This window comes from Culicoides brevitarsis, chromosome 3 (assembly GCF_036172545.1).
Source record: "Culicoides brevitarsis isolate CSIRO-B50_1 chromosome 3, AGI_CSIRO_Cbre_v1, whole genome shotgun sequence".
Taxonomy (NCBI): domain Eukaryota; kingdom Metazoa; phylum Arthropoda; class Insecta; order Diptera; family Ceratopogonidae; genus Culicoides; species Culicoides brevitarsis.
In genome coordinates, this window is record NC_087087.1 from 16,351,544 (window position 1) to 16,379,480 (window position 27,937).

The following is a 27,937-nucleotide window of genomic DNA, read 5'->3' on the forward strand; positions in this document are numbered from 1 at the left end:
GGAGTCTAAGGCGCCATCCATTTACGGCGTCGGAAGTTTGAGGGGGGGTGGGGGTCTATGAGTTTCCGATGGATTTCGACGAAGGGGGAGGGGGGTTAAAAGGAAAATACGACGTCGCATAAATTCTCTATAGTTAAGATTTTTTGTTCAATTTGTCAGTAATATTTAAGTGCTTCAAAATTTTTTGATCTGTTTTTCAACTTACTGAGTAAACATGTACAATTTTTCACAAATTTCCATATAAATTTGAGCTAATTTTTAACAATTTTTCTTGAAAAGGGGGGGGGGTATTTTTCTAAAAAGTACATCGTAAATTAGGGGGGGGTCTTTAAATTCCGACGGTTTCCGATTATAGGGGGGGTGGGGGTCAAAAAATGTCCCTTTTTATCCGACGCCGTAAATGGATGGCGCCTAAGGAAAATTTAGAGATGGAGAAAAGTGGCAAGAAAATCATGAGAACAGGTTATGGGAGGCTCTACTACAGACGATCGCAAAGGAAGAGGATTGGGGGCACGGTTTCTTAATCCTTAAAATCATCACGAATCAATTAGCTGCCCACCGTTGTTCTAAAAGTTAACAGTACCGAGCTCCTAGTCTACCCTGTAACACTAAAAATTTATTATTATTCGTGGAAATTGTTTTTCTTGTTGCAATATGATGGAAGGAAATGTGTTTTTACGTCAACTATAATAAAGTAATATTCAGATGTTGCACGCGGCTGTCCATACACCTTTAAAGGGGGTAATAAATCGAGGAGTTTACGACGCACGTTTCGTGTCGTCTCGTCTCGTTCTGGGATGAACAGGAGAAAAAAAAAAAGAAAAAAATTATATCGCTTAACTTAATTCATGGATTCCCAAGAGTTCCATAAAAGACATTTAACTCGACTTATTGCATTTTTTTGTCCGTTTGCCCCAAATGTAGACTGCTGCCACGATTGAATAGAGACGACCAAGCGCTTCTTTGTGTAACTAATTTTAATTAAGATAAACTTTTTCTTGCTTTTGGTTTTTCCGTTCAGCTCGTTCATCCAGGAACTAAAACTTCACTTATGTAATTTAGTGTGTAGACGGAGAGTAATTGAGTTTCGTCCGAATTTTGTTCCCCTTGTTTTTTTTTCCTTGTGTGGATGTTGTACTGGTACATCACATGAGTGACACATCCATTCCATTCACAAAAATTAAATTATTAATAAAATAACATTCACTCGTTCGTTGGTACGTTTCATTTGCTTTCTTGTGTGACTTTCTTCTTTATACCAATTTTAGCTTGGATGCTGTGTTTACTTTTCTTTTGTAACTTTTTGGTTCTTCATCTTCTTCAACGTCGTCGTCGTCGCCAGTTAAGATTCGAGACCCAAGATAGAAAGAAGGGAAACCGAATGAAAGAAAAGAACCACATAAATAAAGTCTGTACATTTTATTTTTCTTTCATGTCGTGTGGAAATCAAGAGTGACAGAGTACACCTTTCTTCGAGCGTGCATTCGGTAGCAGCAAAAACGAACGAAAATTAGGATAAATGTCACATTACTGTGTCATTTGTCCCTTGCTGCTATATTAGTTTAGTATGACGACGACGACGAAAAAAAAGAAACGAAAGAAAGATGTCAGGTCTTTTTGTGTGATTTTTGCGGGGTAGTAGGGGGAATTGCTGTTCGTGTTAAAGAGATGTGATGGTGTGTCTCGGATCCCCTTTAATCGTTTTATCATCTCGGATGATAGTGAACTGTAAATGGCTTTAATTTAATTTTTGAAGAGGGATGCAATAGAGTAATGATTGTAATTGAAAAAGATAGCACTTGAACCTTTTTTCTGTCGTGTTTGTCAACTTGTTACGGTGATGATTTTTTTTGTTTGGAAATGCAATTGTTTTGGGATGAAATTTAAGATTTTGTTTAACTGAAAACTATCTTGAATGTTTTTGGGTAAAAAAAAATCAGTTTTTAAGGTTTAAAGGCAGTCAATTCTTCTTTACATTGTCATGTATGGATGATGATTAGATTTTTCATGCCTGTGGTATTGATATAGTTTTTCAGGGTGTAAAAAATTTGTTATTTACCCTATGGGCGATAAACGGGTTAGATTGATCCCTTAAGGGATCAGGTTGACCCCTTAGGAGCCAATTTGATCCCTTAAGGGAATTTTTTGATCTCTTGAGAGATCAATCTGTTCCATTAAGGGATCCATCTGACAAGTTTTTCGCCCATAGTGTACTTCTCCAAACTTAATGCTAGAACTTGGGTTTGGTCTGTTGAAGAATATTGTCCTATTCAGATCGATTTTGAGCTACAGTTGTTTAGTTTCTCACATTCAGTGCATTCAGATAGGCTTTTCATCACATCACCCGAACGAGCCTCAGTGTTTCTATGCATTTTTAGTGAGATCGGGTATGTCAAAGAGGTACTTGAATATAACCAAATGCACTAAAAAGATCTAAAATCCGTTTGGTTCGTTCCAGAATTTTAAATTTAGGTTTTTTGGACTAGTTTAGAACTAACTAATACAAAACCATCAAAAAATTCATGCCATTTATTTTTCGATGAAATGCTGATAACGGGTTTTGTTCTTAAAAAGCTAAAAACTACCAAAAATGGGTCAAAATTGTACATGAGACTTTTTTTCGGCTTGTAGACAATGTTTGGTTGCTCTGACTAGAACTATATCCTGGCAACCTGAAAATCCAACATGAATCCAATTATAGTTCATCTTTCAATAAGCTACCTAAACAAAGGATGAAAACGAAAAGTTGTTAAAAGAACTGACCTACTTACCTTACTTTTGAAACATTGTAGATAAATGAAAGATAAACCAATTTATTTGTTGAGGTTTATAATTGATTTAAGGTACCATCCGCTTTCAGAGACAGTTTTCAGCCACCTTGGTTCTTTGACATCCTATCAAAGTACAAAAAGTATTAAAATTTAATAAATTTTAAGCTATGGTTGATAAATTTTCTCACCTAAATGTCTACCAAACTCTAAAAAACTTGAAGCACAAAACATCCCACATTTCAAGTAAATTACATCTCATTCACCGCAATTCTCGACACAATAGTTCCAATAACATCATCATCGTGTCGTCAGAGAATCATTCGAGAATTGGTTTTCACCTTCAATGAATCGAAAATCCATAAATTTACTTTTGTCAATAACATTTGCTTACTCTGTGGCATATACCTTGTTTGTATTTCATCAAATACACAAACACAATAGCAGCTACTACAGCACGAACCCGAGAGATGAATTTCGGTCTGAAAACTTTATGTACAAACAATAAACAATGGAAACCATATGTTTGCCATTTTAATCAGAATTTCCGAAAATGCACATAAAAAATAATAATTTATGTTATTTTCGATTGTTTTTAATTCAATTACAACATGATTCATATGTCATATTTATGTGAAATCTATCCATCATTTACAGTCACAACAAATTAAAATTTTACGTATTGAGTATGCTGAAAAAACAGATCAATTGATTGCAATTGGTTTCGCTCAGAGGTATGCTCAAAGGTTGCCAGCTAACTGCAGATATTTTAAAATAATAATCATAAAAACTGATTGATTGGCTGGTATTAGAACCCGCATTTGTTTTATGTATGTATGGAACAGACAATTTCGATAAATCTCGATAATTGAATGGAACAAGGAAGGTCAATAACATTCAAAAACTAAAAAGAGCATTAGAAGAGACGTGATTTATTTTTATGGATATATGGGAATGTTGGCAGTGGTATTACGACAGGACAGAAGACTTGTTCAATTTAAAATGGAATATTCATTCAATTTGTGTCGTAAAGGGAAGTGAATGACTAATCTAGGAAATTATTCATGTTTTAAGAGGCGTAATAACATTTTTACGTCTTTCGTTTATGGATTTAAAAGTGAGAAGTTTTATAAAGTTTTTGCTTGGTTTGGATTAACTAATAAAATAATTTAGATTTTATGGAAGCTCTGAAAGAAAATCAGTTTAATACTTCCAGTCAGCATATCTGACTGATGAGCTTTCGAAATCATGAAAAACTTTTCTGATTCCAATCGTGCTTAAAATTTACTGAGATCTTTTAGAACCCCTTTAAGACCATCTGGGAGAGTTGAATGAATTTTGAAGGTTCTTCTACTGAGGAAGCTTCCGATTTCATAGTATGAAGTACAATCTGTCATCTGCTGATAGACGACCTGGCATCTGAACTACAACAAGCAGGAATCGACAAAAACATCCCCATATGTGACATTCTTGGATACAGGACGTTCAACGCCCTCCCGATAATTGCCAGCTTTTTGAAGAAGAACAGAAAAATTATTTAAATGTCGTCCCTAAAAATTTTATTTGTCTCCGTCCTTTCACTAGACCAAGTATGCCATAAGCGATAAGTCAAATTGATGTAAAACATCCTTAATTCTAATAAATTAAGAGGAGAAAAAAATATGAAGTACAATAGGAATCTTTAAAAACTTCGGTGCGAGTGACTACAGACCTCAGCCAACCCGAGGCTCAGATCAGTCTTGAAAAGACTCCCTGTTTGGATCACCTGCAAAAAATGAATAATCGAAGGTTGTTAGCCTCGTGTCAAAGAAATTACATACTTACAGATCTATAAAAGGCACGAAATGCATTCACCAATCATTTTTGGATATTTTTTATGAGCATCGTTATCCAAATTTGGCCTTTTAATCACGTATCCGCGTATTTTTTTCCAGTCTGTTGCGATGATTCAATCATCGCCGCGTCTTTGTTTGTAGCAAGTCAGTTGCTGCTCATTTATTTTGCTCTTTTTCGCTTTGTTCGAACATCATCATCATCATCACAAAGAACCAACAACTCGTCATCGTTGTTGTTAGTGAAACTGCACAAACCACTTTCTAATAAACGCGCCAAATGAGTGCCTCTTGCCTACACACATATCGCGAGCAATCGAACGGAATGAATGAATAATAAAATAATAATAACAAAAAGTCTTTGCCGACAACTCGTCGGGTATAAACTTACACGAAAACAAAAAAATTGCACTTCGTATCAACTTTAGCAATTTGCGCGATGATTGCATTAATGTTTATGACCCTAAAAATCGTATCGCTGGCTGGCTGGCTGTTTGTGGTGGTGGTGAGGAGTGTTTCTTAATCTATCTGTATCTGTTTTATTTTTCGTTGTTGAAATCCAGCCGGTTTCTGTTGTAAAAAACTTCGTTCGTTGTTGTTGTTGTTGTTGTTATTTGGTAAATTAACGCAACAATAAACCTTGAAATGGTTTTGCCCCTTTTTTTCGTTGCTATTCATGTGTCGGTGTGTTAATTTTTCTTACAAATGCTAATAAACGGAGGTGAAACTGTGATTGAAGCTGAAGTTTACCACAGAAAATGCTTTGGGTTTTGTAATAAAAGCAAAAACAAAAAACAAGCAAAAAAATTAATGTAATAACGACGTGAGTGAATGACGTCGTCGATTACGGCAATAAAAATAAAAGGAAATATTTTATTGACCTTTAATATGTTTTTTGTTTGTTTGATGATTTTAATTGGGTTTTGAGACAAGAAAGACATGATCAACGATTTTCGTGACATTTCAGCGAGTTTTGGTGCGTGTTGTGCGTAATTTAGGTCGCAAGAAAGGTAATTTGAAGAAATTCAATCAAAGGTTAGGCTAATTTACGCAAAATGGTCCATTTAAGTCTTTTATGAACAGAAAATTTTTTAGTAGAATGTTAAAATGGCTAAAAATAAACAGTTTTATCTTAAAAAGTATTTAAAGCTTAGAAATTTTTTTGTCTACAAGCTGTTGAAATTTTTATCAATAATTATGCTAATAAAGCATTTCAAAAGCTTGCAGACAAAAAAAACTCAAATTCTTAAAAGGTGACAAAACTGTTTAGTATTAGCCATTCTATCATTCTGCTAAAGAATTTCTCTGTTGATGAAGAAATGGGAATAGCTCCTTAATATTATTTCAATTTCTTGTAAAAATTTGAAATCTCACTCAGCTTTAAAAGTTACTTTCTTTTAATAAACTTTAATTTTTTGAATTTTTCTAATTTTTGGGAGTTTAAGTTCAACACTTTAAAATTTAAAATCAAAGAAATCTGAAGCTTCTTTGAGTTTATTCAGAAAAACCTTCAACTTTCTTTTATTTTAAATTATTTAAAAAAATTAAAAAATCCCCAAAAATTAAAAAAAATAAAAAAATTTAAGTTTATTGAAAGGCAATTTCTTAAAGTGAGTGAGATTTTTTTTTTTACAATTTACAATTTAAAAATGATTCTGATTTCATTCATTCGTGCAAAAAATGACGAAATCCACCGCATCAATTTATTTAGCACTATCATTCACGGTTATCGTCTGTCAATCACTCGCGAGAGTTCATCAAGTTCACTCGTGTGTTAATTGCCTCTAATGAGCTGCAAAAACACTTGTCACCATCACGTCTGCCGTCACTACCTATTTTTTGCATCGCCATCTCAAAAATCCCACCCGCAATTTCATCATCGACGAACTATTTATTAAATTTATTGGTGCGCTTAATTGCATTTTACTTTTTTTTTTCATTTAATTTATTGTTCTATATGTAAATATTTTTCGACTCATTTTCGAGATATTACTGCAAAGTGTCGTCGTTGTCGTGCTCGTTCAAAAATTATAGCAGAAATAAATAAAACAAAAGAGGAACGTGACCCAATTAAAAAACGGTATTTCACAACTTTACCGCTATGAGAAAAAAAAAGTTGATTTTTTATGTTTAAAAGTCGCTTCCGTTCCTCTGATTTTTACAACGCACCATATTCCAAAAGTTGATCCTTTTGCGTCGTAAAATGCATTGCGACACATGTTTCAACATGTTTAAGAAACATTTTAACACGCAGTATTTCCTGTGAATTTTCGAACGAAATATTAGATTTTCATGACCTAGACATGTTTTAACGTCAAGAAGTTTTTCTGTAAATCCGTCGTTTGACGTGTCTCTAGTAAGAGTTATGATTATTTGTTTTTTGCCGCTGCTGCACCTGTTTACGACAAATCAATTTCGAAATACAATCTAAACGTCAACTAAGCAAGAGTATATCAAATCCGAGTAAAATCTAAATGATTTCGAGGAAAATTTAACGATAAGCCGTTCCATTCACTTCTGAACAATACAAAACGTGATACGTGAGTCACCGTGAATTTTTCTGCTTATTGTTCGTCGTCGTCGTCGTTTGGATTAAGGTTTATACTGATAACGTTTTTTATGACTTGTTGCTTTAGCAGCTAGTCTGCCTTCGTCGCTGTTTGTTTGTTACGACTTATAGGACGATAAAATACAAAAAAAAATAATAAATTAGACAAACATGTAATTAACTTGAACCTTGACCATTCCATTCTTTCGATTTTTTTGCTCATAAAAAGCTTCTCGTCGGCTTCCTCTTCGACATGGTCAAAAAGCTCTTTCTCACGAAGCAGTCCCTAAATGACGTAGAAAGAAATTATTTATCGAATATCTATCAAAACATCTGCTGTTGTAACTATAACTTCTGTCAAGGTCTTGCTGGTAAAGAATTACTTGGTCTATGGCATGGCATGGCGTCTTTATGTCCAGTTCAGCAATCATTCATCACCACAGCTGTGCTTTATTTATGTTTTTTTTTGTCTCCTATGTTCTTTATCTCTTCGCCTTTTCTTCTATGCATTGTGAAATATTGGTGTTTCGAAAATTTTAAAAAATTGAAAGTCATGTTGCGATTTTTGTCATTTACGATTAATTGTTGGGTCAACATTTTCTATTCTTAAAATAATTTGTCGAATATTGTATGAGACAAAATTTAATTAAATAAGGAGTAGAAAAGTAGATCTCCATATTCTTGTCGATTAATAAGACTCATGTATTCTCACAATTCCAAGATTGTACTTCCTGTTTGGGCAAATCTCGCAAATATGTTTGATAGTTTGTAGGTCTCCACAGTCATAAAAAGGTGAATCATGCTTTCCTTATTTGTGCATTTTAAGTCTTATTCTGTTTAACTTCGACCAGCAGTGTCTTGACTAATCACATTTATTCAGGTGTCTTATCAAATCTTCAATGAGCTGACTATTTGTTGTTATGTAAGTGGCCGGGAAATCCCTCCATGAACTTCTTTGATAAAAGTTTATGATATTATGTAAAAGCTTCCTTCTGGTTTAATAATTTCCGATGTGATAAAACAATGATTCAATATCCGTCAAAGGAGATTAGAAGGTTGGTTATGACTTAATATGAAAATACGAATGATTTTCTTGTGATAATTTGAAAAAGTGAACTCGTGATACTTTGACCTTTCGTATTGGTATGTGGTAAAGTCGGTCCTCTGCAAAAATTATTCCAACTTATATGGTTGAAATGAGAAGTCAAGTACTTTGGGGTAGACCTAGTAACTGGAGACTATTACTGCTGTCCTATCATTCTCTAATGGGATATCGTTCTAATACAAACCATACATCGCTGGATAAATCTGATCATGTCTACCTTAGTCTTAGCTATTTCAAGGTATCCGGTTCTCGTATTTTATTTATTTATTTTCATCAAATTAAGATTACATCATTGTAGTTGGAGGAACGAGAAACACACAGTGATTGGGCCCATTCAGATTAAAAATTTCTCTCTCACCTGTAAGGTGCAAAGAGTAGCTTCAATTTCTTCTTAAAGCTAATCTTTGGTAATTCAATGTCACTCATATCACAGGTTGAATTAAAGATGCTGATGCAACGGTTTAAGGTGGAATTTGCCTCGAAATCAGTCTTAGCTCTCTTCTCCACAAAAGGACGTTGTTTTCTTAAGTTGTAGGTCACGGGACGTAATTCAAAAGCATTGCAAATATGACTAGAATTAATTCTATCGTTTTTTATGAAGTTTCTCGAAGCTTCTATGAAGTCCATTAAAGATGAAGTCCATTAATTAGATTCTCACAGTCAAAAGCTTTGTCCTAAAGAAAATTTCAAACACAAAAAGAGAAGGAAACTTATTTTAATGAGATTAATTTCTTACCTTCCAAAATTTCCGATGAATCTTTCATATCATCTAATTGCAAGAAAAACTTAACTTTGATTTCTAGACTTCTCATAGATGTTAAAAAGTAGCTTTGGTTGCGAAATATAAGTTCTTCACAGTCCAATATAAACTCCGTATCGGTATCGTTCCAAACTAGAAAAAAAACAGATTTTTTTTATGTTTTCCTTAATGACGTTTTGTCTCAATGGGTGACATTGTCGTCGTTCCATTCAAAATCTTCCATTATGTCCTCACTTCATGCACATAATCTACGAAGCTATCCAAAAAGCTGAAAGAAAAGAATACTGCATGCATGCCAGAAACACGTAATCGTAACTTTTCTAACCGATTTCCTTTAGAAATATAAAAAAAAATCATTGTACATAAAACGTATTTACTCACTTATGAAAAGAAACTTGGCCTTTTGTCTATTCGAATTGTTAAAACAGCGCAGGTCTCTCGTATACACCGAGTTTTTGTATAGCGCGAGAATTAGTTCAAGTTTAAAATGAAACAAGCCAGAGGATGTTATTCAAGTACAGAAACTGCTCAAAAATCAATTTTATACACCAAATTTGTGTCGTTCTTTCACTCTCTATTAACTTAATTATTCATACGACGAACAATAGCGACACATTTTTGTTTTTTTATGAAATATGAAAATTGATTCTCCATGATTGTACTTCAGACACGAGAATTGACATTTAAGTGATCTACAACGCTAACGCTACATTACTGCCATGCCATGATTATAACCAACAAATTAATTGTTCTCCAGTGCTTTAGACTTGTTGACCTCATTCAAATGTTACACACACACAGTGGCTTGGCAGCGGCATTAAATGCGTCATTGTATCATTCTCAATTGGTCTGTGTGCCGAACGCGTTGCAATGAAAATGAGTCAAGTGCTTGGATATTATCCATATCGGAGGGAAGCCACAGTAGAAAATTACCAATTTAAAGTGAAATGAGCCACTTGTGATGCATTGTGTGGATGTCCTTGTGCTTTATTTTCGTCGATGTTGTCGTCGTCGTCGTCGTCATGGAGGGTGGAGAAATGGAGAACGTAATTAGATTATAAAATAATGTTTCTTTAAAAGGTCGAGATTTTCTTTTTGTGTCAAATGATGATTTTGGCATAAACGCCCATTTGGAGAAACTGATGTTTCGGAAGAAAGTTACAAAAATGTTCAAAACACATCCGAGGCAGCGAGATGAGACGACAAATGGTGTCAGGAAAAAATAATGTTAAGCATAATTGAAGTTAACAAAGACAAATGAGAAATTCATTTTTTAAAGCGTTACGATGTTGAAAATGTTAAGATTGACTTTCGTTTGTCTGTCTGAGGAAATTTGAATAGACAGAAAAGTTTTGAGCTAATTAAGCTCTTAAGCTCAGGATATGGGTTTTAGACCTTTTAAGGACCCGATTTCGTGAGATTTTTCGCTGGTTTAAGTTAAACCTAAGATAGTCGAAAAAACCTTAGTTTAAAATTTTGGAATGAGCTTTTCAATCAACACATCGAAGAAGTCAGCTTAGAATTTCAACTTCATTTTCGATCCTGAAAACTCTAAAGGATTGCTTTATTTAGGAGAGTTTGTTTTAGCTTTTAGAAGAATTTGGTGAATTGAGACTTAGAATTCACCAAATTCTCCTAAAAGCTCATATTATAAAACAATTAAAGCAATCATTTAAAGATTTCAAGGTCGAAAACGAAGTAAACATAAGCTGACTTAAGCTTTTAGTTTTGACTTAAAACTTCAACTTAAACGACTAAAATAGTCGAAAAAAACTTTAATTCATAATTCTGGAATAAGCTTTTCGATAACATATCGAAGAAGTCAGCTTAGAATTTCAACTTCGGTTTTGACCCTGATAGCTTTAAAGGATTGCTTTAGTTAGGAGAGTTTGTTTTAGCTTTTAGAAGAATTTTGTGAATTAAGTCTAATAATTCACCAAACTCTTCTAAAAGCTCATCTTAAGAAGCATTAAAAGCAATCATTTAGAGATTTCAGGGTCGAAAACGAAGTAAAAATGAACATTGAACAAAGTATTGAAAACTTAAGCTTTTAGTTTTGACTTAAAACTTCAACTTAAGTCGACTTAAGCAATTCAAACAATTTTTAAGTAATAAGCTTTTACTTTGTTCAAAGAAAATAACAAAAGTATTTGACTTTTGGTTTAAAAATTGTTTGAATTGTTTAAGATGAAGTTTTAGTCAAAACTAAAAGCTTAAGTTTTCAGAAAATTCACATTTCGAATCTCTACTCGACGATCAAACTAAGTTCTGATAGTCCTTCAAATGCTATCAACGATCTTATTCCTGGCGCCAAACTGATACGAAAACGATTGTATGAAACTATTCCAATCAATCAGGTCAGTTTCATACAGTCTTTAACGTATCAGTTTAGCGATAATAAGATCGTAGAAAGCATTTGAAGAACTATTAGAACTTAATTTGACGATCTATGAAAATACGCTTACGTTAAAATTTCCTTACCTCACCAACTCCTTCCATCTTTCCCATCGCTTTACCATTTTGCGCCATAAATTACTGTATTTGTCTTCGTTAAAACTCACTCGCAAGTTAAATCGGATCAAATTGAGTGATCGTTAGATGATTCACACACAACATTTTGTCTGCCTTTTAAGTGTATACCTACACAGAGCTCAAGTGTGCGTTGTTTGAATCACTTACAATAACGAGAGAAAGTCACATTGTAATTGGTAACACAGGTGGTTGCGGCAACAACCGTTTAAACAACAATCAACAACAGTGTTGATGCCTTTGTTGTGTTGCGAAATTATACGATTTTCTCTCTTTGCCGTTTTTTTTAATGATTGTCATTATTAAATTCAAAGCAATCTTAACAAGAGTCAATTGACGATTTGTCTGCGAGTATGTTGCGATGTTGTTACATACTCATTTTTAATAAAAAAATTGTATTATTGCACTTCCGCTTCCTATCTCGCGCTCTCTTTCAATAAAATACTTGTTCCAGACCACAATAACAATTGCATCGATTGAATGCGTTTCTACAATTATTCATTTTATGTTTCTTTGGTGGTGTGGCATTAAAGTCATGAACAGGGCGGGAAAAAATTTTAAGTCAAAAGTTAAGTTAAAATTTTATTTGGAATTTTTTAAAAACATTTTTCAATAAAAAAATTATTTTTTCGTTAATTTTTGTAGAAAAATCTAAGGTAAAAAAATTTATGACTTAAAATTAATCTTAAAAAAATTTAAATTAACCTTAAAATAGAAAAATTTATGACTCAAACTTAAGAAATTATAATTTTAACTTTGACTAAAGCTTGAAAAAATTCATTTAAATTTTTTTTGATAAAAAAAAATTTTCTGACTTAAATTGGGTCTACGATTAAGTCTACGACTTAAGTCAAATTAAAGTATCTGTAACTTAAGCTTAAGTCACATTTTTTTAATTTTATAACTCAAGTTAACGTTTCTACCTGAACTTAAGTCTATTAAGCAGAAAATAACTTACGACTTAAACCAGGGCTGCAAAAACTTATGACGTAAACTTAAGCTTCAAAAACTTATGTGACTTAAACTTTAACTTAAGTTTTAGTCAAAAAAACCTTTTGACTTAATTGACTTTTGACAAAAGCTTAAGTTAAAGTAAAAGTAAAATTAAGTCTAAAGTTAAATGAATTTTGGAATTTCGACCACTTTTTGGGAAGAAAATCCTATTTTTTTGAACATTTTTTAAAAATTTTGGAAAATTTAGTCAAATATTTTGACTTAAGTCAAACTTTTGTGACTTTTACTCAAACTTAAGTCATAAGTCAAATGAATTCGACTTTTGACTTAATAAGTTTTCCAGCCCTGCTTAAACTTGTGTAATTTTAAGTTAAAAGTTTAAGTTAAGTTAGAAAAATATTTTGACTTAACAGGATTATTTGACTTAAGCTTAATTTAAAGTATAAATTGGAATATGTCAAAAGCAATTTTTTAAAAATATTTTTGACCAAATTTTAAGAAAAAATTATTTTTACTTTTGAAATTAAAAAAAATCGTAAATTAAGTCAATTAATTATGAACTTAAGTCAAACTTAATTGACTTAAACTTTTAAACTTAAGTCATAAGTAAAATAATTTTTTGACTTAATAAATTTTTAAACCCTGCTTTTGAGCGAAAATACATAAAACGATACCTTTCAATTTTTAAATTGTGGCAATTTCCTAGTTGTGAAGCGAACTGTCATTTGGGTTAAAGCACATTAAAGGCAACAAAAAAAACTTTGAACTGTTAACTGCCAGAGAGAGTAGAAGCAAAAAAAAGTTTTTGAACACATTACCCTACATTTCCATTCAATTAAGTGAGTGAGCAAAAAAAAAATGACGAAACATCGCCGCCTTTCTATACAGCGAGAGTAAAATAATAAAATAAAAAATTGTAGAAAAAAACTGGAATAAAAATAGAAAATAATTTAAAATGACTCTCCATCCATTTCTCTTCGTTGTTTTTTTTGTATCTGCATTTGTTTCAACCACAACTGAAATGACGGTATGGCACTTACGATTAAATTATCTGAGAAATGGTCAACTACTGAGTTCAGATAATAACACAGAAAAAAAAGTTATTGAAGCCTTTCACTGTTTTCTGTTGTTAAGTTGATGAGATTTCTCTGATGACCCGTTTTTTTTGTCTTTTTTGAAAACTTTAATCGTGAGTAAGATAGCATCGAAAATTCCCATCGCATGGCGACAACTCTCAACAAACACTCCGCAGAGTGAATACGAACAAAAGACATTTTTAGTAGATTACTTTTTTTTTCTCCAGAAGTAATGGCTTGAGTTCAGATAATAATAATAATATTATAAATATAATGTATTTTCTCCGTAAATGTCATCTCTCGTCATATACGTTCTGAAGAAAAAAAAATAGAACGCACTCTGGTTCTCACACATTTCGTCATCATCACATAACTGGAGACTGGTGCGAGAGAAATAGAGCAATGACACACACTCGTTGCTCACTCACTCAATGACAACAACAAAAAAAGTTATTACTTCAAATAACATATTTTTACAATCTGTTTTTTTTTGTGTGTATGTGCGGTTCTCTGAAGTATGTGGGGAATCTGCAAGTCTGCGTCGTCGTCGTCATTTGAAGTAGATGGATGACATAGCAAAGGACGACATTTTATTTAGATTATTCTAACGTTGTGTGTCTCGCAACTTTTTTTATGGGTTTTTGCTAGATGTGAAGTTTATCTCTGTTATAAAAAACATTTTTTTTTTCATATACAAATTGACGCAAAATATTTTACGAAGTTGTGGGGAGGATTTTTAGTGCGGAGAAAATATGTAAGGGGTTTGATGGTGGCTAAAGTGTCTGTCGGAGGCTTGGGTGTCTAGTGAAATAGGGGTCAAAAATTTCAAAAGTGATTTTTTTGTTCGTGAAGTAGTTTTTAGAATTTTGGAAGTTTTTAAAAGTGCCAAATTTTGGTTTAAATTAGAATTAACTGACTTTTAGATAAAATTTAAGAATTTTAAAAGAGTTTTAAGATGGAAACTAAATGAATTTTCAAGCTCAATTGTTTAAACTTCAGCTTTAAGTACCTCAAGCTTCAAAATGAAAAGTTTTTAATAAAGTTTGACTTCGAATCAGTTGGAAATCTGTTGTGTAAAAAATTGCCTGGTATCTCAACTCTTAGGCTAAAGCATCTTCAAGTAATCGAAAGTTAATACTATGGACGAAAACCTATACGGGTTAAATTGAATCCTTAAGCTTTAAGGAATCATATTGACCCTTCAGATATCCCTCAGAAGTAACATTGACTCTTTAAGTGAATTTTCTCATCCAAAGACCTTTACTCTCTAAGAGGTAATTTGATCCCTTAGAGGTTAATTTGATCACTTGCCAGATTATAAAATTTAACGGCGTTAAATTGTTTTCTTAAAAAGGGATCGTATTGGGCTCTTAAGGTTTAAAAATGAAAGATCGAGAACTTGGGTTGACGATATCTCATTTTGATCCATTCAAGAGCTCAATTAGATCCCTTTTTCAAGAGACAATGTAACACCTTAATTTAAATAGGCAAGTGACCCATTAACCTCTAAGATAAGGGATCAAATTACCTCTTGGAGGGATTAATTTGTTGAGATTTTGGATGAGAAAATTCACTTAAAGGGTCAATATGATCCTTAGAGCTTAAGGATTCGTGTAAACCCGTATAGGTTTTTGATCCATAGTATTAACTATCGATTACTTGAAGACACTTTAACCTAAGAGTTGAGATACCAGGCAATTTTTTACATAATAGATTTCCAACTGATTCGAAGTCAAATTTTATTAAAAACTTTTCATTTTGAAGCTTGAGGTACTTGAGGGATCAAATTAACTAACGGGATTAATTTTTGAATCTGCGGATAACCAACTTCAAAGTGTGAACTTGAAAGGGTGTAGAAAATTTACTAATGAGGTCAATTTGATTCCTCTGGAGTCCGTAATTAAGCTGAAGTACCTTTTCATAATCTTCTTGAATCTTTGAACTAAAGGAGAAAAAGAACCAAACCAAGTTGAATCTTGCTTTTTCAAATTCAGTTAATTCAAATCGCTTAATGATACCGGTAAAATGCCCCGTAAACAGTTTCAAAAATAGAAAACAAAAACCTTCTGCAAGTTGTAAACCTCATTCACTCAAGGCTGTTTAGATAATGCGCTCTTATCTCCCTTTATCAACTTTCCGTCAAGTATTTACCGAACGTTGTCTCTTTTCAAGCCTCTTTCCCACAAATCGTACAACATTTCACTCTGTTTATATTTTTTTTTTAACTCTGACATTGTTGGATGGATGATGATGAACCACAAAACGGAAGCAAAGTAGGTCAACCTCAATTTTTCTTATCAAGTTAAATACAAAGCTCATCAGAGTGTCTGCTGTTTTTAATTGCATTCCTATTCATGATTCGAGTAATTTTACTTTTCAACTGCAACTTTGTTCAAATTATGATGAAATTCGAATCCTTTTGGATGTTATTTACTGCGCGAAACAGATGACATGACAACACATGTCTTTTCTGTTCGTCGTAAAAAAAAAAAAATTTTTTTCTAGTCGATTTAATGTTTCTGTTACCTCCCAGAGATTAAAATATTGCATATATAAGTATTTCGTTCTCTTTCTCGCTCACTCGAATGCTTAGTCATGTGCAAGTTGTTACAATTACTTCGCACATTTATCGACCCGTATTTCGTCGTCATCATCATCAATGGCTGCTGTTGCTGTTCTATATAAAGTGCATCGATTGCACATCAATTTTGTATTTATGGTTTTGACGACGATGCTCGGAAATTATTTTTATCAGTGGAGAAACTCTTTTTTTTGTGCGGATCGATTGCGACAATGCGGGATGACTGAAAAAAAAGTTTGTCTTCGTGTCACGATCCTTTGGAGATGCAACAAGGAAAATATTTCTAATCACATATCTTATTGTTCGAGGGAAATTTCCATCATTTTGTATTATGTTAAGAGACAAGTAATGGGTAAGGGGTGTGGAAAAAGTGCAGTGAGATAAAAATTTCAATAATTTTTTTTTAGATTATTTTTATAAAAATTCTAAAATTGCCTGAAAATTTCAAAAATATTTGACAAAATATTAGTTTTTTTGTGAAAACTTCTTAAAAAAAATTTAATTAAAAAAAAAATTAAGAAAAAAAATAAAAGTTATTTTAGGTTTCTCAACGAAACATAAGCAAGCTTAAGTTTTCACTTTTGACATTATATGTAAAAAAATTATGCTCAAGATTTTTTTTTCGAAAATAATTTGAAACTTTTTTGATTTTAATAATTAATAATTTAAAAATTTAAATATAATTAAAAAATAAATTTATTTTTAATTAAAATTATTAAAAATAAATATATAAATATATTAAATTTTTTATTGAAAAAAAATAAAACATTTAAAAAAAAAAGGGAGTTGTAAAAATTTGAGTTTTGAATTTTGATTTATTTAATTTATTAATGGAAAATTATTAATTAAATTTAATTTTTTTTTGTTTAAAAAATTAAAAAAAATAAGATAAAAAAAATTTTATAATTTTTTAATAATTTAAATAAATTAATAAATAAATTAATACCTATAAGTAACAAATAATTAATAAAATTAAATAATTAAATTTTTAATTATATATTTAATTATTTAATTAATTAATTTAAATTCAAAAATTCATAATTTTCAAAAAAAAATGATAACTTTTTTTTTATTTAATTTAATAATTTAATGAAATATAATTGAAAAAATTTTTTAAATATTTGAATTAACGAAATCGTATTAAAATTCTGATTTATTAAATTTATTGATGGAAAATTATTAATTTGATTTTTATTTTTTTTGTTTAAAAATTAAAAATAAAAATTAAATTAAATTATTAATGATAAATAAATTAATTTAATTTAATAAAAAAATGAATATTTAATATGTATAATTTTTTAATATTTTTTTAATAATAAAAAAAATTTAAATAATAAATAAATAAATATAATTAAAAAAATGATTAATAAAATTAAACAATTAAATTTAAAATTAATTTTATAATTTTAAATAAATTTAAAATTATTAATTAATTTAAATTAAATAGAAAATAAAAAAAATACTTCCATAAAAATGTCCAAAAAATCTCATTTGACACCCCTTTAACGCACATAACTCGTGATAATGCCTTTCAATTTGTGTCACTGGCATACGATTTTCAATTTAAATTTCACATGAGTGCGACGACGGAGAGAGAGACTGATATGTTGTAGAAGGTAATTGAATTGAGGACCATCTAACGACGACGACAACATCCGTTCTTGTTACATAAGAAAACGAGGAGGAAGAACGACATGTTCGCTTTTTGGGGCCTCGTTACAACGATGTCTGCATATTTCACTCTAATAACACTAAAATTTTATGAAACAAGAGTGCATTTTACATTCAATGTGTTACACAACGAAGAAAAAAAAATTATATAAAAATAAGATTTATTCTCTTTGTGCAAGTTCCAGCGTGTTCAAACATGCATCGAGTCGTCGTCTTGAGTGCGATTTTTTGCATTTTATTTTCGTATCAAAGCAAATTCGCTCTATTAACGTTTTTTTCTGCTTCTCTCTCGCCTCGACACTTGATATGCCCTCCGGCAATTGTCTTACTGACTCGTAGTTTCATGATTTTGCACTTTTTCTGAAATTTATTTCATTTTTTTTTATAACGACGCGAAACAACAAAAATTTTGTTAATCGTCAAGGTCATATGCATTTTATTTTTAGCCTGCATGCGTTTTGCATTGATTATATTTTTGAACATCGAGCGAGACGAGCGAACAAGAGTGCATAAAAAACGTTTTTTGTCTTGTTCGGTGAGTTACTTGAACATTTTTCGTCGTGTTGGCAGGACAAGAGAAACGGCATTTAATGGAAAAGTAGTGTTTAAAATTATTATTTAGGAACGTTTGAAGGTCAAAGTTGTGTGTGGACGTACCTGTGAGAGAAAAAAAAGTATAAATAGCAGGAAAATTTATTCGTGCTTGAGTGGCTGACATAGAAAATTTTCCTTTTTTCTCGATGTTTTTATGGTTTTTACCTCAAAAGCATGCAGCGCAGTAAAGTTGAGAGGATGGGGAATGTGTGAAATTGGAAATCTTTGTTTTCCGTGGAAAGAGATTTAAGCGGCTTGGAGGATAAATGGAAGCTTAGGAAGCATTTTATGGAGGCTTTTTTTTTTGAAAATTATTAGAACTGAGATTTTTATTCATTTAATAAATTAAAAATAAAAATAATTAATTTAGATAATAAAAAAAATATAAAAAAAATTAATTAAATAAATAAAAAAAATAAAAATTAAATTAAATATTTTTTTTTTTTTTTTTTAAATAAATTGAAAAAATGTTTTTTAATTTTAATTAAATTTTTTAAATAATTTAATTTTAAATCAATATTATTCTTTATTAAAAAATTTCAAATTATTTTTAGAAAATTAATTTTTAAAAATTTTCAATTGAATTTATGTCTTTTCAAAAATTAATAATTGATCAATTTTTTTTAATTAAATCGGATATAATATAATGAAGAAAAAATATTAAATTAAAATATTTTTTAAAAATAAAAAAAAAAATAAATAAATTAAAAAAAAGTTATTATTAAATTTAAAAAAAAAAATAAATTAAACAAAATTAAAAATAATTAAAAATTGAATTAAATATTTTTTAAAAAATAAATTGAAAAAAAAAATTTTTTAAATGAGAAGAAATAAAATTATTAAAAAATTGAATTAATTAGTGTAAAAAATTTTAAAATTATTTTTTTTTTAATTTTATTTGTTAAATAATTTAATTTTAAATCAATATTGTTCTTTATTAAAACATTTCAAATTTTTCTAAGAAAATTAAATTTTAAAATTTTTTAATTGAATTTTTTTCAAAAATTAATAATTGACCAAAAAATGGTCAATTTTGATGAAATTTTTAACTTTTTTTTTATTTTGCCCCATCAAAAAATTTTTTTTAAATTAAATCGGATATAAGTTAATTTTTTGAAGAAAAAAAAATATTAAATTAAAATATTTTATTTAAATAAAAAAAATATGAATAAAAATTTAATTTTGCTATTTTATTTATTTATTTAAATTTTATTTTAATTTTATGATTAAAATTAGGACTTGATAAATTATGTGCAAATATTTTTTATTTAACAATTAATTTTTATCAAAATTTAAATTAAAAAAAAAAATAATTTAATTTTAAAAATTATTTTTTATAAAAATTAAAATTTTAAAATTAAAAAATCTCAGTCAATTAATTTTCATTCAAAATTTTATAATTTTTTAAAAAAAATTATAAAAAACCTTCATTTTAAGTTTTCAAGCTAATTAAAACAAAAACCAAGAAAAAGGCCATTTCCGCGTCTAAAACCGCACTTTCATACCGCGACGAAAATAAAACCTTCGTGCTCAAGCACCTCTCCAGTTGGCCACTTACTCACTCTTTTTAAACGTGATTTATAGAACATTTTACGTAAAATTGCATCATCATCGTTAAAAACGTTTTTTTTCTTCTTCTTCTTTTTTTCCATTCGAAAGCGAAATGTGTGTCATGCAAGTTCTCGTGTGGCCGTTGTTGTTGTTTAGTTTGCGCTTTAATCAACTTTCATGTTGTTTATGGACAAAAACATCGTCTTGTCTGTACTTTGTCGGGCAATCAAAAACTACTTTTTCACATGTATGAATCTGTTCTTGATCGGCACGGACACAAAAAAAACTTCTGTTTTCCTTCACATTTCACACACAAACATGAAAAACCGTAAATATTAGCACTCCATATAACATACGATGGAATCAATAGTCTCTTGACCCAATTTTCTCGATTATGTGTTAAATTTCGTATTCATAACAAAAAAAAAACAAGAACGCTCTGCATTAAAGATTCATCTCTCGACGAAGGAAAAATCTTCGCAGCTGATTTCTTTGTTACGCACGCACTTGTTACAAAATTCATCATCACGGGCAATCTGTTGAAAGATAAATATTTACAAACTTACGAATTTTTGATGTAATATCTGTTTTTTTTTCTTGTTTCATTTCAGATTAATCTGCGTTTAATACTTGTGAGTGGCAAAACGAAAGAATTTCTGTTCAGTCCCTCGGATTCCGCTGGTGATATCGCACAAATAGTATTCGACAGCTGGCCTGAAGGTAAGTTTTTGCGCGTTTTTTGCAAAAAGGTTGAGGCAATGAGGAAAAATGTTTCATGTTATAATTTTTTTTAGTTTTATTTAAAAAATATTTTTTTAAAAATAATCAAAATTATTTTAAAATAATTTAAAAATAATTTTTCTTTTTAATTATTTTTAAAATATTTTATAAAAATTTAAATTACATATATTTATTTTATTTTTCATAATTTTTTCAAATGAAGAATTTTATTATTAATAAAATAATTAATTAATTTTATTATTTAATTAATTAATTAATTAATTGAAAATTCATACTAAATGTTTAAATATTTTAATAAAGCTTGAAAAGATGTTTTTAAATATTTTAAATTTTTTTATATAGAATTATTTAATATTTAACTACATAAATAAATTAATTGTTTTAAATTTTCAATTATTTTTATAACTTTATTGATAATTAAAAATATAATTAAATATCAATTAAATTAACATTAAAATTTCTTAAATTTTAACGGTCACTTTTTGAATTGACATTTACGAATTTTTATTTTTTAAATACGCCAAATTAAATTATTATTTTATGAATTCTATTTATTATTAAAAGATTTAATTTATTTATTTAAAAAGTAAGTTAAAATTTTTAATTGAGCCGTTAAATAATAAATAAAATTAATAAAACAATAATTTAAATTTTTGACGTATTTGAAACAAAAATTCGTAAATGTCAATTCAAAAAGTGACCGTTAAAATTTTAAAATTGCTAAATTTTTAATTTAATTGATATTTATTATGAGAAAATATATAAAAAAAAATAAATTATTGAAAAATTATGTTTTTAATTAATTTAATTAATAGAATATTAAATAATTTTATATTAAAAATTTAATAAAGTTGACAGAAACATCTTTTTTATTGAAAAGCTTTAAAAACATATTAAAATATTTTAACATTAATTAATTAAAGAACTTACATAATTTTTACATTACATAATTTTTGAAATTAAGCATTGATATTATATTTTTTTTTTATTATGAAATATTTTTTTCCATTGAAATAAAATACAAACAATTCCATTTAACTCTCTTGAACAAATTATTATTTAGAATGAAACATGAAACTTTGTTTGCTCGTTGCAGTTGCCTCTTGTTTTTATTCAATTATTGTCAAAGTCAAGTTCTTATCAAAAACGCAATGCGATACAATTTTTAACTACATATCTCGTCAATGTGTCGTCATAGTCGCTCCATTACCAATAAATAACGAAAGCACGTGTTAAATTTGTGTCATTGTGTCATAACAATTTATCAATATACAATTTTCATGTCGTGATGCCGTGGAGGGAAAATTGATATAAAATATGATTATCATGTACTTTGTTGTACGCTTTTTGACAGGGAAGTAGCTTGAGGGCATTTATTTGAGAAAAATGTTTATATTCAAATTTTTCTTTATGTTTTAAAAAATTAAATAATTCTTTTCGGAGCGTTTTCAAATTTTTTTCAACATTTTAAGAAATTTTTTATTTTAAAATTAATTATTTAAAATTTTAAAAATTTATTATGAATTAAAAAAAATTATTAAATTTATAAAAAAATCTTATATAAATTTTAAAATTAAAAAAAATTAAAATTTTAATTTTTCAATTTTATAAGATTTTTTTTTAATAAATTTAATTTTTTTTTTTTAATTTATAAAAATTTTTAAAATTAAATAATTTAATTTAAATAATAAAAAAAATTAAAATTTTAAAAAAAAATTTGAAAACGCTTATTTTTTTTAAACATACAGAAAAATTTGAATATTAATATTTTTTTTTTCAAATAAATGCCCTCATAATTTGCTTAGACATTTATTTTTATAAAAAAATAATTGATTAATTAAATTAAAATTAATATAAAAATTAAAAAAAAATATTTAAAATTTAAAAAAAAATATTTTTAAATTTAAAAAAATTAAATAAATTTATTTATAATCAATTCTAATTTATATTAAATTAAATTCATAATTTATTAATTAAAAAAATAATTTAAATTTTTATTTTAAGAATTATTTTCTCAAATAATCCTAAAATTACTTTAAATTACGTTTCGGACTCAATTTATGTTAATTTCAACATAATTTTCATTTTAGAATTAATTTTTCAAAAAAACTGTCAAAGTTTTGTCCATCAAAATAAAATGTAATTCATAAAATGTCTTTTTCAAATGGTCTGATCCCCAATAAAAAATTCATTAATTTTGAAACAAAGGGAAAAATTCTTCTCAGCTACGTCACTGCTGCGTACATGTGTGATGGAAAGTGTTTTCCGTAAGATAAATTTAATGGTATCGCTAAGTGATTTGTCATTTAGTGGAAAATTTTCGTGTAATGGCAACTTTTTGTCTTTGTATCGTCATCATCATCACCGCCGTCGTCGTCGTTAACATCGTCAATATTTAATGGATCAAAGGTTTTTATTGAAATTGCACTCATCCTCCGTTATTTCTCTTTTTTCTATTATTTTCCTTTCTTTTTTCTTTGACATCGTCGCTTCAACTCATAAATAAATCTAAAATCCTTTTTTTTTCGCAACGATTCAGTCACCACTTCCGAGTAGAAATTTCTTTCCTATTTTTTGCTGATTCGTTGCCCGAGGAAACAAAAAAAGAGATACAAATAAAGCTCAGTGAACGTGTTTCACTGTCACAAAATGCTCGTCACACGAAAAATATAAAAAAATAGGTAACAATGAAGCAAAATTTGCGGCACGTTTCTGTCAGTTGTATAAATAAAATAAAATACAAAAAAAGTGTCCGTTATTAAAAAATAAAATAAAAATGAAAAGAAAGAGGAATCAGCGAAATAATCGCCCTTATATATGACTAGACCACTCATGATCACCATTATTATTGCAAGAGAGAGCAAACTAACAACAACAACAACAAAAATATAAATAAAAATTGCCTACACAAGCGTAAGTTGAGTCAATGCGAGGCGCGCGGCGTATGGTAATGGAGTGTCTTGTAGGTGGGGCACTTCGTGATTATTTATTGCTAATATTTTTTTTGTTTAGTTTTTATTTTGTGCTAATGTTAGTCATTTGATGGCATTGCTATATGGGTGGAAATGAAAACTAGGACTGCGAGGAAGTCATACATAAAGATAAAGTAATGAACGTTCTAGAAGACGAAAAAACAGAGAGAAAAATGAAAGGAAATGAATTGCCTGGCAATAACTTGTACTTACTGCAGTTCACTTGCCTTTGCTCGATTGGACGTTCTTACAGGTTGATTTTGATAATTTTGCGATTTAAAGACAAAATTAGATTTTTTTTAGAAAATTAAGTAAATTTTTAATTTACAAAAATCAGTCCGTTTATAGAAATTAATGTATTTCTTGATTAATTTTTAATAAAATATAAGCTTTTTTTATTTTTTTATATCAATATTGCGATTTTTGGCAACCCTGTTCATGATTATTGATTATTGAAAATTTCAAAATAAAAAGTTTAATTTTCATATTATTATTTTTAATGAACTGGCAGATAGTTTTCTGAATCTCAACTAGATTTTTAATTTTAATATTTTTGAAGAGATTTTTAAACAGGGTTGCCAAATATTTTTTCAAAAAACATTTTTTTTAAATCAATTTGTATCAAAGTTGCTTTTGTGTAAAATTTGTTTAAAAACAAAAATTAGAAATAATATTTATTAGCCTAAATAGTTTTTGAAAAAAAGAAAAAGCTCAGGGTTGCCACATTTCCCATTAAAAAAAAATTTGCAAAATTTTTGTTTGGATTTTGTAATGTAAATTTTTTTTTTTAGAGAAAACCATTGAAAAAAACTATTTTTGAGACTTAACTACAGCTTTTTTTAACAAATTTATTTTAACAAAATAATTTTTAAACAAATAAAAATACTCAGGGTTGCCAAATTCACAAAAAAATAGGTTATCGTCTAAGAAAAAAATATTAGAAGAAATATTAACTAAAGCTCCCAAGATAAAAAAAAAACTAGCAGATTAAATAAAAATTGGCTATTTTCCAACGAAATAACTAAAAATTGCGGAAACTCAGGGTTGCCAAATTTTCCCTAAAAAGAATTATTTATTTTTTTTATCAAAGTTTCTTTATTTAAAATACTTTTTTTAAGAAAAATATTAGAAATTTCATTTTTCATAGGCCAAATTAGAGTTTTTTTAACAAAATTAAATTTAATTTAATTTAATTTATTTAATTTGAACATTAAATAATTAAAAAACATTAAAATTGTCAGGGTTGCCAAATTTGCTCAAATGAAATATTTGTTATCAATTTTTTACAGGTTTTTTTTGTAAAATTAATTTTTTCAAGGGAAAATATTTCAAAAACATTTTTTCAAGGCTGAATTAATGCTTTTTCTCTTGAAAATAATTTTTCTTAGAATTAACTAAAAATTTCTTGAACTCAGGGTTGCCAAAAATCAAAAATCGTCTTAATTTTTTTTTAACATTTAAATAAAATTTTGTTTTCAAATAAATTAATTATTTGCTTTCAAGGTTTTTTTTTAAATCTGGTTTAATTTGAATCCATTTTTCGAAGAAATTACAATTATTGAGTGCAAAACGTAACTCTTCGAGTAATACCTTGAACGATAATATGATTAGTAATTTGACACACATTTCAAAAGAAAATCTTCTTTGATCTATCTTTGCAGCAAAACGACAAACTTTTACAAACCAAAAAGAAAAACATTCTTCAATTGTCTAATAAAAGATATCGATCGTCTGTAAGCAGCTTTCCTCTTTTTCTCTATTTTTTCCCCGTCTTTTTTCTCGGTACAAATTATTATTTGATTATATTTATCTTTTCCATCATCATTGTCGTCATCGCCATAAAAGAAACAAGAAAAAAATATTACGACACGCCATTCATGTGTTGAATGCTTAAACAAGAGCGTGATCCTTGACTTTGATAAATCCTATTAAATTAATCGACATTTTTATTAATTCCTCTTTTTTCTCCACTTTATTTCCTTGCAGATTGGGAATCCGAAGCTGTCGCAAAAGCAGAAATTTTAAGACTAATATACCAAGGTAGATTCTTACATTGTAATGTAACGTTAGGTGCACTAGGATTACCGCTAGGTAAAACGACAGTTATGCATTTGGTGCCACGTGATAATCTGCCCGAGCCTAATTCTCAAGGTGAGTTTATCAAAAAAAAAATAAAATAAAATAAATAAATAAATAAAAAATAAATAAAAAAAAATAAATGAAAAAATAAATATTTAAAATAAAAAAAAAAGGATAAAATAATATACATTTTTAACAAACTGAGAAAAATCGAATAAAAAAATTTATTTAAAAATATTTCTTCATTAAAAAAAGTAAATAATTGGCCACTAAAAACAATTTTCTTATCTATAATAATAAAGGATATTCATTATATTTTTAATAATTTCAAGATTTTTGCATTTTTTGGTTCAAATATTTTTATGCAATGATAAGGCATATTAATTATATTTTTTCAAAATAAAATCTTTTTTAATAACTTTTTGTCAAAAATTAATTTATATATTAATTAATTTAAATATTTATTTATTTAATATTTAAAAAAAATATTTTCTAACGATTAAAAAAAAATTTTCAGATCAGAGACAAAAGAGTAAAGGTGGATCCAGTAGATGTTGTTCCGGTACTTGTTGCATATTGTAATTGATAATAAATAAAATTAATTAAATCGTTGTAATTATAAATATTTTTCTATATATTGAATATATACAAAAAAAAATTAAAGAAGAACATTTCTATTAGTTAATAAAAATTTTTAACACACGCGCGGTCGTCGTTTCTCATTGATTGAAATTCAACACAAAAAAACCGAGAGATTTAATAAGTAAGATTATTATCATTAATTATGAAAATTTTTAATTAAAAACAAACAAAAGCATTATATATCATTAATAATAATTGAATTCGAAATTTTTTTGTTATTTCAACTTCTTACTTACTTACTTACTCTTCCTTGTAAATGCGTTGTACAAATTAAATTTTATTAGAAAAAAATCTATTTTTATGAAACTTTAGTAAAAAAAAAAAATAAATAAATATTTCTTGTTTTTAGCGAAAAATAATAAAAAAAAAATAAATTATCTTTATCAAAATGAATGTATATGAAAAAAATATCAAATTCCTTATTTATCTTCTCAAAACAATAAAAAATAATTAAAACTAATAGTCTAGACAAATTATAACAATTTAACCGCTTCTATTGAAACTCTATATAAAAATATATATTATGATTATACACAACAACCAACACTACATACTCAGACAAAAAATATGGTTCAATTATGTGCTTTTATTTGAAAAGAAAAAAATTTAATACTTACAACACTTAATAAATATTTAAACAGAATTTAATGAAAAAAAAAACTCAATAAGAAGAACAAGTTATATATGATGTATGTGACTGTCGTGTGACGCAGAACTGAAAAATTTTACTTTTTTGTCCCAGAATGTGTCACCATTATATATTAAAAAAAATTTACAAAATAATTTTGATAGTGAATTTAATTTTTTTTAAGAAAATTTAATTTTTTTAAATTAATTTTAAAATTATTTTTAATTATTAAATATTTTTTAAAATATAAAAAATATTTTTTTTAATTAAAAATAATTTTAAAAATATTAAAAAATTAAAATTTTACAAAAAAAAAATATTTACTATCAACATTATTTTGTGAAATGATCCGGTAATACTTACACCTTTATAGCATATATTATATATGATACTAGAATATACGAGGGATATAATGATCGGTTTTTAAACTTACATACGACTAGAAAAAAAAATGAATTAAAAATTAATAATAAATAAATAAAATTAATAAAAAAATGATAAATTTTTATCTAGTTACTAGAAGAAAAAGAAAATGACGAAAAATGAAGTAAGTAGTTGTACTTGTGTATATGAGACGATATAATGTGACACATATTATAATAATAATAACCCTGTATAATGTAATAGATATCATGATTATATTGTTAGTGAAGCGGCAAAGTTACAAGAAACACTCACACTACACCACATACAACAACAATAACAAAACTGAAAAAAAAAATAAACAAACTTTTTTATAAAAAAAAGTCATGAATGTTGATGATTTCACATTAAAAATAAATAACAACAGCAAATAATATATATTTAAATGTGTAAAGTACATTAAAAAATAATAATAATATTTCAAAAGAAAAAAAAAGTTATTATTATTATATTATATTGATGAAGTCTCTATTTCAAGCTACA

At 27.9% G+C, this 27,937-nt stretch overlaps 1 protein-coding gene across 1 annotated transcript in view; it reads left to right on the plus strand.

Annotated features, from left to right (window-relative positions):
• LOC134834125 (ubiquitin-like protein 3) overlaps positions 1–26,495 on the plus strand; it is a 30,404-nt gene extending 3,909 nt beyond the window's left edge. Inside the window, exons 2-4 of the mRNA XM_063848675.1 lie at positions 20,581–20,689; positions 25,669–25,833; positions 26,279–26,495. Of these exons, the coding sequence (XP_063704745.1) occupies positions 20,581–20,689; positions 25,669–25,833; positions 26,279–26,343 (339 nt within the window). The 3' untranslated portion in view covers positions 26,344–26,495. The remainder of the gene's footprint in view (positions 1–20,580; positions 20,690–25,668; positions 25,834–26,278) is intronic.
• Positions 26,496–27,937: the final 1,442 nt, after the last annotated feature.